The 12,475-nt window shown below is 35.1% G+C and overlaps 2 protein-coding genes across 2 annotated transcripts; both read left to right on the forward strand.

Moving 5' to 3' along the window:
- Positions 1 to 4,592: 4,592 nt before the first annotated feature.
- On the forward strand, positions 4,593 to 8,688 carry LOC144566007 (monoterpene synthase 7, chloroplastic-like). Its single transcript, XM_078315866.1, has 7 exons — positions 4,593 to 4,799; positions 6,145 to 6,412; positions 6,527 to 6,908; positions 7,170 to 7,388; positions 7,475 to 7,613; positions 7,723 to 7,974; positions 8,100 to 8,688. The coding sequence occupies exons 1-7, from the start codon at positions 4,593 to 4,595 to the stop codon at positions 8,391 to 8,393; spliced, it is 1,761 nt and encodes a 586-aa protein (XP_078171992.1). The 3' UTR covers positions 8,394 to 8,688.
- Positions 8,689 to 10,984: 2,296 nt separating this feature from the next.
- On the forward strand, positions 10,985 to 12,475 carry LOC144566008 (uncharacterized). Its single transcript, XM_078315868.1, has 2 exons — positions 10,985 to 11,233; positions 11,415 to 12,475. The coding sequence occupies exons 1-2, from the start codon at positions 10,985 to 10,987 to the stop codon at positions 12,327 to 12,329; spliced, it is 1,164 nt and encodes a 387-aa protein (XP_078171994.1). The 3' UTR covers positions 12,330 to 12,475.

The following is a 12,475-nucleotide window of genomic DNA, read 5'->3' on the forward strand; positions in this document are numbered from 1 at the left end:
TGCACAGCAACGGGATATTATAAAAAAACAAAAAACATATTTTGTATTAAAAAAACATTTTAATAAAAAAAGTGTTATAATTGATTTAGATGGATGTAGAATTTCTTACAACACAAATGAAAATTATATACTAAATTCGAAGTTGAATAGGAACTTATAATTGTTTAATTTCTTCATTCATGATGGAAAAAAAATATTCTTATTTATTTAATTGATGATGTCTTGGGAATATAATTTTCCTTACCATTTACAACAAGAAAACAAATACAAAATCGTTTGAGATCTACAACAACATATCAAATATAACATGAAAAAAAAAATGGAAGTATTTTCAGGACAGATTGACGATCAGGGCCTTTTGACGATCGAAGACAAGGCGCCGTATGTGTTCGAGAAGAAAGAGCATGGCTTGGAGCACATGTATTCACACAAACCTCTTTCACGTGTATGCATACATGTGTTGCTCCACCTGCATGAAAAACAAATAAGAAATTTAATTAAGATTAGAAATGTGCCAGTATTTGGTTGGAATTGTTCCAGTGTCTTCAAACCATAACAAAATCTAAACCATAAGGGTTCTTGAATTATTCTTAAAAATCAAGTGCATGAGCACTCGGTACCACTGTACCAGAAATAAATTGATTAAAATAAAACGAAAAATACATGACACATGGTTCTTTCCAAAATTTGAAAAAGAAGCAAAGTATAAAATGAAGCTGTAGTTTGCCTTTGCTGCATAGGAGGGATGTCTTCCTTCTCCTCAACACGCTCCGTCTCTTCACCCTGCTCCGTCTCTTCACCAAACCGCCGTCGCCGTCTATTAGTTTTTTTCAAAAATGCGCGCCCTCCTCTTGCCTCCTCTCACTTCCACACCAGATGCAATGGAGAGGCTTCATCATGGAAAGGAAAATCAATCACCACTTAACAATGGCCAAAAAAATTCAGATGCAACAGAATCGACAACATCAGGTATTTCGATAGCAATAACTCAATCTACACGATTTCATGTTTTGAACTGCACACATGCTTTTAATTTGTTTTGAGAAAAGCTCGATATCATATTTCAGTTGCAGGGTTGTTATTTGTTTTTGAAAAGCTAGATATCGTTTGTTTAATTTTGTTCTCTGTCTCTGAAATTATAGAGCTCGTATCATGGGAGAGATTTCTATCTATGTTGGGATTGAGCAAAACCTGGATTAAGCCTCTTAATTTTATTTTAATTGGGACTTCACTGCTGTTCCCAAATTTTTAGGTCCGGTTTTTAATTTAATCCGTCAAACTGCACATTTTAGCAATTTGATTCTTAATTCATGTACCAGCATTGAAATATTAAGTACAATACTGGTTTGACCCAGAATAACCACGATTTTACAACTCTACTTTCAAGTTTGACTGGGATTTGAAATAAACAGTTTAGAAGAGTATATAAATTGGTTGTTATTTGTTAATCAGTATATTATACAATGACACATGGTTCTTTCCAAAATTTGAAAAAGAAACAAAGTATAAAATGAAGCTGTAGTTTACCTTTGCTGCATAGGAGGGATGTCTTCCTTCTCCTCAACACGCACCTTGATGAGGTCAATGGTGTCAATGGGTTCAATGTCGATCTAAATTTTTTTAACAAATGAGAGTTTTGACCTTGATCATGGTACCGCCTCTGAGACAGAGCACCAACGATCCTTCTTCCCCTTCTCTCTCCATCTCTCTCTCTCTATATCTAGAGTCGCAGTGCAGACGGTGATGGAAGGCAGAGTCGCAGTCCTTCTTTCCTTTCTCTCTCTATTTCTAGGGTTTTTTTTCTTTTTTGGAAGAAGCGATCGGGAAGGGAGGGGTGGGATCGGGGAGGGAGGCACACCCAGCGAAAGTTTTTTACATATCTTAGAATCGAAATGGTGCGAAGTAAGTATGGCATTACGTGTAGCGGATAAATATTTAACTAAATATAGATTTCTACACATAAAAAATAAAAAATTAATAAAAAAAGATAAGTTATCTGATTGAAGGGCTGATATTCAATCCGAAAATTCAACTTTTAATCACAACCCTTGCAGAATCTAGACATTAAGCTCCTTAATAAGGTAGGGAGATAAATGAAATATTAGTAGGCCAGTTGTCTACTACCCCAGAAAATGTTTGATCCATTGCGATATTCAAAATCTACAGTGTTGAATTTGATTTCTCTATCCATATTCCATATAGGTGATCGATCGAGTCCTGAATCAATAAATCGGAAAAGGACAAGCAGCCTAGAATAGACTGAATCGCAGTCTTAAGTAATAAGTCTTTTAAAAAAGTAAGCGGTCAATTAAATCGTACGAGCCATCGGAGCCATTCAGTTTCTTCTCAATCAGATCAGTTCGACGTTGACTTGTGCTCACTGGGAATTTGATTTCACATTGGGTCCATTATTAATTTAACCGGCTTAGAGCAATATCAAGCTCACAAGCTTGAAATCAAAATTAATTTCTTCTTGATCAGCTCATAATTTATAGGGTATTTTACTCTATTATTTTCAGATTACGATCAATTTGTTACATTTAATCATGTATAACAAAAAAATTAAGTCAATTTACTATCTAGATGTGATGATTGAATGGAGACATTTTTGTATCCATGTCCGTTTAAAATGAGTCTTATCTGTATTATATATTTACTCTCTCTGTTCTTATCTATTAACATTAACGGCCAGTGAATAAACAATGTGATAATTATCGAATATTTTGATAGCTTATATAATTTAATTCAAAAATATAACAAACAAATAAACAAATAAATAAATATAAACGTACACCTCATATAGATACTGGTCCGCCAATGAATCAATTTTCAGCTAGAGCTCCAACTCTGACCATTAGCTCTAGCTGCCTCGAACGTTGACAACGAATCACAACTTTTACACTGGCCCGCATTGACGGATAGTGATACTTACTTAGGGCCGGCCTTGGTGTTGAGCAGCCAGGGGACCACCCGGGTCCCAAGATTTATGGAGCCCTCAAAAGAAATAAAAATATTTTGCATATATTTAAAAAAATTAATTTGTATATATTAAAAATAAATAAAATATTAGAGCTCAAACTTGAAATATTCAAAGGGTTCAAACTTTTCTATAAATAGGTATGATCTATTTACATATCAATAAAAAAATTGTGTATATCAGTATTGTAAATAACGGTATGCGCTTGTCGAACGAACGGGATACTGTCAAGCAATTAATCGGTATGCTGCCGATTAATCAGAATTATGCGGACAATATTGTATTTTCATTAAAATTATGTGTATATATTCATAATTATTAAAAAAAAAATTATTTAACTCATCAAATTTATCAAATAAACTTAATTTAACTTAGTTCTATTATTATAACATGAAACTACGCTTAACAATACACACGCACTTTACATGTGTAAGTAACACATTTATTTAATTAAAAAATAAATTCGAGAATTAAGCATTTTCAAACACTAACAATATATTATTTAAAAGACATGAAATATTCCAACATAAAATCACTAAAGTTAGTTTGTAATAACAACTTAATTTAATATATGAACATGATGTACTAATTGAAAAAATTACATCAGTAAGTAAGAAAAATATATGGTATATATATAATAGAGGAATTAATCAATTAATTCAAAATAAGTAAGAAGAAAAAACATATATAAAAAAATTGAATGTATAGCTAAGCACAAATAAAATTGCAATACATGTTTATGAAACTTATTATCACACAGTTACAGAAAAAAAATGTAAAAATAAATAATCACTGGAATAAACGAAAATAAATGAGAATAAACGGAAAAAAAAAAACAGACGATCAAACGAGAATAAACGAAATAATTGGGAATAATTAAGAATAATCGGCCAATTAATCGGAAAAATTCACTAATAGACATTTAATAAGTGTATTCATAACTATTTGACAGCCATTAACAATTAAATAGACATATAATAGGCTGTTAAGCCCATTTTTTACAACACGGGTATATATAAAGGGTTCAAAAAAAATTTCCGCCCTGGACCTCAAAATCTTCAGGACCGGCCATGTATTTACTGTTATATCAAGTGACCGAAAACATAAATACAGAAATAACGGCCAATGAATTAATCAGTCTTACACTTTTCTCTGTTCTTATCTATTAACGTTAACGGCCAATGAATAAACAATGTGATAGTTATCGAATATATTGATAGCTTATATAATTTAATTCAAAAATATAACAAACAAACATATAAATAAATATAAACACTTCATATATGTAATATCATTAAATATAAAATAATTATTAATCTCATTATTCAAAAAATAAAGTTTTAATTAAATAAAAAATAAAAAATTCAAAAGTTGACATTCGTTGTCAACGTTCGAGGCAGCTAGAGCTAATGGTCAGAGTTGGAGTGTCGCGTATTACAAGTGACCGAAAACATAATTAAATACAGAAATAAATAAGGGCCTTTAATTTGTCTCCATATAATGATATATATCTATAAATACGCAAAGAGAACTAAAGAGAAGTCATCACAACAAAATATTTGAAACAAAGAACAACATATATACATTTGGTTACTGCCACTTAATTTCAGAAATCATGTCGCTTGGGCTTGCGGTTTTACCTGACATTCCGGTTCACAGAACCCCTACAAGATCTAGAGCGCTTTCAGCTTATAGATCTCCGGTTTGTGTGCACGTGCAAAGTCCTTCCCACCCAGTGGAGAGTACTAGACGCTCTGCGAACTTTCAACCGACCATATGGCACGATACCTTCATACAGTCATTACAAAATGGAGACCAGCACGTAAGTCGATCGCTCGCAGATAATTAACTAGCTTTAGACTCACATTTTCGATCGGTTTGTACGTGCAACAAAACAAGCTAGCTAGCTGCATGTTTGGAAATTAAGGCATGAAAGGATATATATATATGAGTAGAACTAGGGTGTTCTTAAGCTCACCAAAGTGTTTGGTGAGCTTGACTCCAAAACCCGTCAAATCGGTTTCAAATGATGAATCTGAACTGTTAGAACCCGTCTATTTTACGTGTGATGCGTTTACATGTGAAATTTTTAAACTTTTGAATTAGTTTAGTATAAAGTCAATTGTAGGGGTGTCAATGGGTACGGTACGGGTCGGGTGGAGACATTTTCATACCCATACCCATTAAAATTGACCTTACCCATACCCTACCCATACCCATTAAAAATTGATCTTACCCTACCCTACCCTTACCCGTTAATATTATCGGGTACCGAAACGGTAACGGGTGAATAACAGATAATACTAGTATAATAATTAATTTTATTATATTTTATAAATTAAACATCAAAAACTCATTCATTTTAACACATATATAATTGCATTTCTAATAAAAAATAAAATAAATGTGCAATCAATTCCAACTAAATTATTTTTTATAAAGAATAAAAATTCAAAAACACGAATATACATTTAAGTGGGTTGAAAATTGAATTGAGTATATATTTAAGTGGGTTGAAAATTGAATTGAATATATATTTGGATTTTATAATTACCCTATAGGGTAACGGGTACGAAATAGTCATTACCCATACCCTTACCCATTTATTTAACGAAAAAAAATTCTTACCCATACCCATACCCATACCCATACCCAATAAACTAACGAAAAAAAAACCTTACCCATACCCGCCTTATTGAATACGATACGGGTCGGGTAAACGGCTAAAAAGGTACCATTGACACCCCTAGTCAATTGGTCAAAATTAAAAGGTTAATAAATTAATTTTAGTGCATTCATTTTTTGAACATGTTTTGACCGCTTGACTTTATGCTAAACTAATTCGAAAGTTTAAAAATTTCACATGTAGACGCATCACACGTAAAATAGACAGGTTCCAACGGTTCGGATTCATCATTTGAAACCGATTTGACGGGTTTTGGAGTCAAGCTCACCAAACACTTTGGTGAGCTTAAGAACACCCTAGTTCTACTCTATATATATATATATATATATGCCACTTTAGTATATAAAAGGAAAATGCAAAACTTCACATTTAGATTCATTTTCATTTATAAGCAATTTAATTTCCAAATTATGTAATAATAAATATATACTTGTATAAAGCTAGCATTTACCATTTCCTTCTAATATGTTATATAATGAAGGAGGGGAGAAACATGGAAAAGGTGAACAAGCTGAAACAAGAGGTGAGGCAAATGATACACAAGGAAGAGTTGCTCAGAGATAAGTTAGAGCTTATTGATGCATTGCAGCAACTTGGAGTAACATATCACTTTAAAGATGATGTAAAATCAGTACTTACTTGCATCCATGAGTCTATGGATCAAATGTTGTTGTCCACCTCTGCTGAACTCCATGTCATGGCACTTCTCTTCAGACTGCTCAGGATGCATGGATTTAGTGTATCAGAAGGTATTTATCTATTACCTTAATGTTAGTCAACATAGAAAAGTTCATTTTAGGATAGTATATGTGCTTTTGGCTGAGAAAAAATTTAACTAATGATCACAACACAACTCCAAGCAGATATATTCAATAGCTACATCGACACCAAAGGGGACTTCATAATCGAGTTATCATCGGACATCAAAGGAATGTTAAGTTTGTATGAAACTTCTTATCTTGCAAAAGAAGGGGAAGAGACGATGGAAAAGGCAAGAGAATTCACAACAAAACATCTAAAAAGTTATGTAGAGAGCTCGAACTGTAATGATTCTAGACTGAAAGAACATGTTGTCCATGCACTGGAGCTGCCTCTACATTGGCGAATGGAAAGATTGCACACCCGCTGGTTCATAGACGAATACAAGGTGGACAAGCAAATGAGGCCTGCTCTATTGGAACTAGCTGTGTTGGATTTCAATATAATCCAAACCTCATTCAAGAAAGAGCTAAAGGATTTATCGAGGTAATTAATGATCAAAGATAAAAAAAAGTACCCTAATCCTACTAATTGATTTAATTCATACTTTCATCAAATATTGTTTGAAATGGAGATTAATTGAATGAGCATCTGTAACTCATAATGAAAATAACAATGGGTTTTATATCTATACAAATGATGAAAGAGCAACTCGATCAGCAGACTAATGGTTCCAATAAAGATTATTTTTGGGCATTTTCTAATTTTTGAAGACATTTTTTTTTTTTTTTTGAATTTACTTTCCAGTTGGTGGACTGACTTGAGACTTTACGATAAACTACCTTTCATTCGAGACCGACTTGTGGAGAACCACCTTTGGAGTGTAGCCTTTACCTTTGAGCCAAAGCATGCTAGTCTTAGAAAAGTACAAACAAAAGCAATCTGCCTAATTGCAATGTTTGATGATATCTATGATGTTTATGGATCATTAGATGAGCTCGAGGCCTTTACCAATGCCGTGGGGCAGTAAGTGTCGACAAATCTTTATATGTAATTTTTGATGCATTTCATATATGCTTAACTGTATATATATATATCCTTAATGTTTGAAGGTGGGATCTAACTGCTATGGAGAAACTCCCTGAATACATGCAGATGTGCTTCTTAGCTCTAATTAATACTCTCAATAACAGCGCTTATGAAGTCCTGAAAGAGAAAGGCCTTAATATCATTCCATACTTAAGGAGAGCGGTAATAATTAGTTAGTTCTTAATTTTTCTTACTTGTAATTAATCTTCCAAAATCATTCCATCATCATCTGGTATCGATCGCTTTTGTTTTTTCCCCCATAAATCTGTAGTGGACCGACTTATGCAATGCATGGCTAACGGAAGCAAGGTGGTACCACAATGGACAATCACCAAAATTCGAGGAGTATCTTGAGAATGCGTGGGTCTCTATTGCGTCAACAATTGTTCTTTCCAATGCCTACTGTATAAATGACGATGTTACTGCTAAAGATTTGGAGCAGTTCTTGCTGTGTGGTTATCCTGACATCGTGCGCTTTTCATCTATGATTTTTCGGCTTTACGATGACTTAGGAACATCCAAAGTAAGATATATATAATTATATATATTAAAAATCCCAAATAAATTTCTTTCTTTCTTGCATGTAGCTTGGTTTTAAATCTTAATTAGTTCTGAATTATTTTAACTTTGCCTTGAATATATATGTAGGCTGAGATAGAGCGGGGGGATGTTGATAAATCTATTCAATGCTATATGCGCGACAAACAAGTCACAGAGTCCATTGCTCGCCAAGAAATAAAGGACATGATATTGAAATATTGGAAATTAATGAACAATGCAAATGTTGATAATTCTGATTTTCAAGAGTACTTCCGATATGTTGCTCTGAATCTCTCACGCATGGCACAATGCATTTACCAACATGGCGATGGATATGCAGAGCCCGGTAAGGAGACCAAGGCTAGAGTTATCTCGGTATTGCTTGAGCCAATTGAAATATAAGGAGCTATTTTGCTTGATTTATGGTGGTTAAGATGAATACATGACAGTAATTATTGATACTTTTAGTCTATATTTTGACTTTCTTTTTCAAGGATGGAATTTCCTGTCGAACTACACACTTGTCATACAGAAATTTATGTTTCCCTCTAACTACAGAAATTTATGTTAGATTTGATGTATGTCAGTTAGGGTTTCTTGTATGAATATTGCATTAACGATGGAGAAAACATTCAGGTTTAAAAATAATTAAGTAATAATTTGAAGTCTGCTTCTAGTTAGAATATGTTTACTTCAATTAATTAATCTGGTATTGTAAGTAGAAAATATGGAGATTAACTAGCAATTTAAACAATAATGTGGAGGACATTGCGGCCGAAACGAGACTTCAAATTAGTTAAGGATTCTAAAATTGTTAGAACCATATATTTTCTTGCTAGCTACATGCACATGTAAAGAATCAAATAAGCTAACTGAGTGCTACTCGGAAATGAGCAAAATTTTCTTATGGTTTGAGAACTCTCTGTTTTTCAATGACGAACAAATAGTAGTGTCTCCAATTTGCAAGAGAAGACGGTGGTTGCAACATCAATACTACACTCTAATTAAAGGTCTTTCCAGTACTATAGTAGTGTCTCTATATGATAAGAGAATATAGTAGTTGCAACCCTAATACAACACTCCAATTGAAGGTCTTTGTAGAACTCTAGTAGTGTCTTCAAATGGCAATGACAAGAGAAAATGGTAGTTGCAACTCTAAAACAACACTCTAATTGAAAGTCTTTGTAGCACTCTAATACTGTCTCCATATGGCAAGATAAGAGAGTAGTTGCAAAGGATTCATGGAGAGGCCTGTACAGGCAGTTAATGGGGAATGAAACATGATGATGAAACTCTACGTAAAGAGTATTCCGATTGAGTCAAGAGTTGGGAGTTATGGCCAATCTTAGATTGCGTCAAATTATGAACTAAAACCAGAACCATGCACTCAAACTACTCCCTGTTTCGTACCTGACCCAGAACCATACACTCAATTAACTCCACCAGCACCTCGAAACGTAGAGGCCAGAAACGTAGCCAATGAAAGAGAAAAAGAGCGAGTTATCGCAAAGAGAACTGGGTCACAAGGAACACGGAGAAGCACTGGTACAAGCCGTTTAGATGCATCTGTTATATATGCAGAGGCAATTGCCATGCCAGGAGAGGCGATTAGGGTGCAAGGAGAGGTATTTAGTAACCAAGCAAGGAGGCATCTGGTAATCAAACAAGGGCATCTGGTAGGCCATCTTCTGCAACTGGTCAGTTTCTCGAAATTATTCAGACGTAATTGATTTAAACTAAGTTATATGCGTGTTGTGAACTTATTTAGATGCAACTTTGTGAACTATTTTATTTGCAATTTGTGTGAACTTTGTTTGTATGATTTGAACTACTTGATTTTGATTAAGTTACAAATAAGTTTAAAGTCAATTTTTATAACTTTATTTTATTTTAGCATATTAAAAAAATTAATTATGGGATTTTTAATAAATAAAAAATTTGGTTCTTTTAATGGAAATGTAGAGAAACATCAAATCTACATGCATGTTAATTTCAGTGATTTATTGGAAATGTAGAGGTAAATTGCCATTATGAAAAGATGAACTTCAAAAATGCATTAAAATTTAATTACAATATTACATCCAACCTACAACACAAACACTAAATCAATGAAATTAAAACTCCAATGCAAAATGATAAAACTGAAATTCATCAAACTTAAAACTCTAAAATTATAAGCACTAGTAATATATACTACTTAGTAGGCAACTCTGGATTAACCGTTTTCTTTTCAAACCATAGCAATAAGGATATTTCACAAAGTTATCATTTGAAATTTCGTACAAATAGGTCACCTAAGAAATTTCTTTATAAAGCAGACTTGGCCGGTTTTTTTTCCTCCTTTCTACCTTGATCACTTATTGACCCTCATATCGCTACGTCACAATTGGACGATCTATTTCGGTTGTTATTGATCGTCTTTTTTCTTCTCTTTCTTTTCCTTTTTTTTATCTTATGTTAGATTGGTGTGAGTTGTGAGTAGGAGGGAGAAACAGAATTTATATAGCTTGTTTAAAGAAAAAAAAAAATACCTCGGTCGCTGAAAAACTCAATGGTCCATTCTTTTTTCGGCCGCTGAATTTGAAACGGCCTGAGCATTTTTATACTTTATCAAAAAAATACGAACATTTCTATTAATTTTTATTTAATGTTGGATATTAAAAAAAATGCACCTTAAAGCTTAATTTATATTATTTTTTTCCCTTTCTTTCTTTCTTTTTTTTAAAAACGCAGCTAAAGCTTTAAGTAAAAACAACTGAAGAAAAAAACAAATCTCACCTAATCAGCCAGATTCAAACAAAAGTACATGAATGACTGCTGCACTCTTTTCACTTAGTAATTATCGCCTGACATGCAACACGGCCACGAGTCTCCACCCCGCAACCGCCTAATCTCGCCTTTATATCCCAATTAATTCTCCATTTTATTAACTCCATCTCTGCATATCTCAATCAATTTCTCTCCTCTCCACCTTTTAAATCAACGTAGCTATCATGAGGAACAAAACCTTACCCCTTCTCCTCCTTGTTCTCTCGGTTCTTGTTCTGTCAGTTGCTGCGTATGATCCGGTGCGCAAGATGGAGCAGTGCAGAGAGGAGTGCTACGAGACACATTGGGGCGAGAAGCGCAGACAGTGTGAGAGTCGGTGCCAGGAGCAGTATGGCGAGGAATATGAACGGCAGGAGAAGGAACGCAGTACAGCTGTCCTTGATGCCATGATCAACAGGCATCCTCAGCCTCAGGTATAAATATTTTGGTTCAATTGAATTTACTACTGGATCAAAGTAAATGTATGTGATTTGTTTTATTTTGTTCATTGCTTCATGAACTGAGGACATATGCATTAGCAATCTAGCTACCAAGTATATGTGAATTTCTTTCTTCAGAATTCAGATTTTGTGCTAAAACAGTATATATTGACAGGAGGAACTGAGCAAATGCCGCAAAGAGTGCGATGAAGAGCAACTCGATCCTCAGGGCAAGAAACAGTGTATGCAAAGGTGCTTGCAGAGTTACGAGCAAGGGAAGGAAATGTATGAAGGGGTGAGTACAGGTGAATCGATCAATCCTGACCGGGAGCGTGAATACTCGGAGTGCCGTCAGAAGTGCCAGGATTATTACCAGCACGACCGTTACCAGAAACAGCAGTGCCAAAGTCAATGTGATGAGAGGTATAAGCAAGAGGAATACAGTTATGGACGCAGTGAGAGAGATGAATTAGAAGATAACAGAGACCCAGAGAAGGAATTATCACAATGCCGCAAGCAGTGCCAGGAGCGCCACCAACACGACTACCAGGGCCAGAAACAGTGCCAGAGGCAGTGTGAGGAGAGGTACAAGGAAGAACAAGGCCACGGTAGTGAAAGGGGTGATGAACTAGCAAATCAGGACCCAGAGCAAGAGTTCTCACAGTGCCATAAGCAGTGCCAGAAGCAGCACAAGGATGACCCCAGCCGTCAGCAGAAGTGCCAAACGCAATGTGCGAAACGCTATCCAGAGGAAACGGAGAGGGAGAGGACAAGAGGAGAAAGGGAGAAAGATGACAACGGGGACGTCTACGAAGAGTGTCGAGAGCAGTGCAGGATGTACCACAAGCATGACAGACGCTCACGTGAGGCGTGCGAGAGTCGTTGCAAGAAGTATGGCGAGCCAGGTGGCCGCACTGAGGAAAGGAACGAGGCCGGTAAAGACCCAGAGGAGGAGTTGCAGAAATGCAAGAAGATGTGCAAACAGAGAGGGCCCGGCGAGCAGCAACAGCAGTGTCAGAGGCAGTGTGAGGAGCTTTACCAGCAGGAGAAGCAGAGAGGAGGAGACATGGTCATAGAGATGGTAGCCTGAGGCTGAGCTTGTGTCGCGGGTAGTTTTATGTATGTAAATTAAAGGAATAAAGAGCGGTTCTCTTTCGGGCCAGAGAACTCTGGTGGTTGAGTGAGGATCAACTGCAGTGGCTTGTTAGTGAAGTAATAAAAGAAACTGAGCATTTT

The sequence above is a fragment of the Carex rostrata genome, chromosome 15 (genome assembly GCF_964058835.1).
Source record: "Carex rostrata chromosome 15, lpCarRost1.2, whole genome shotgun sequence".
Taxonomy (NCBI): Eukaryota; Viridiplantae; Streptophyta; class Magnoliopsida; order Poales; family Cyperaceae; genus Carex; species Carex rostrata.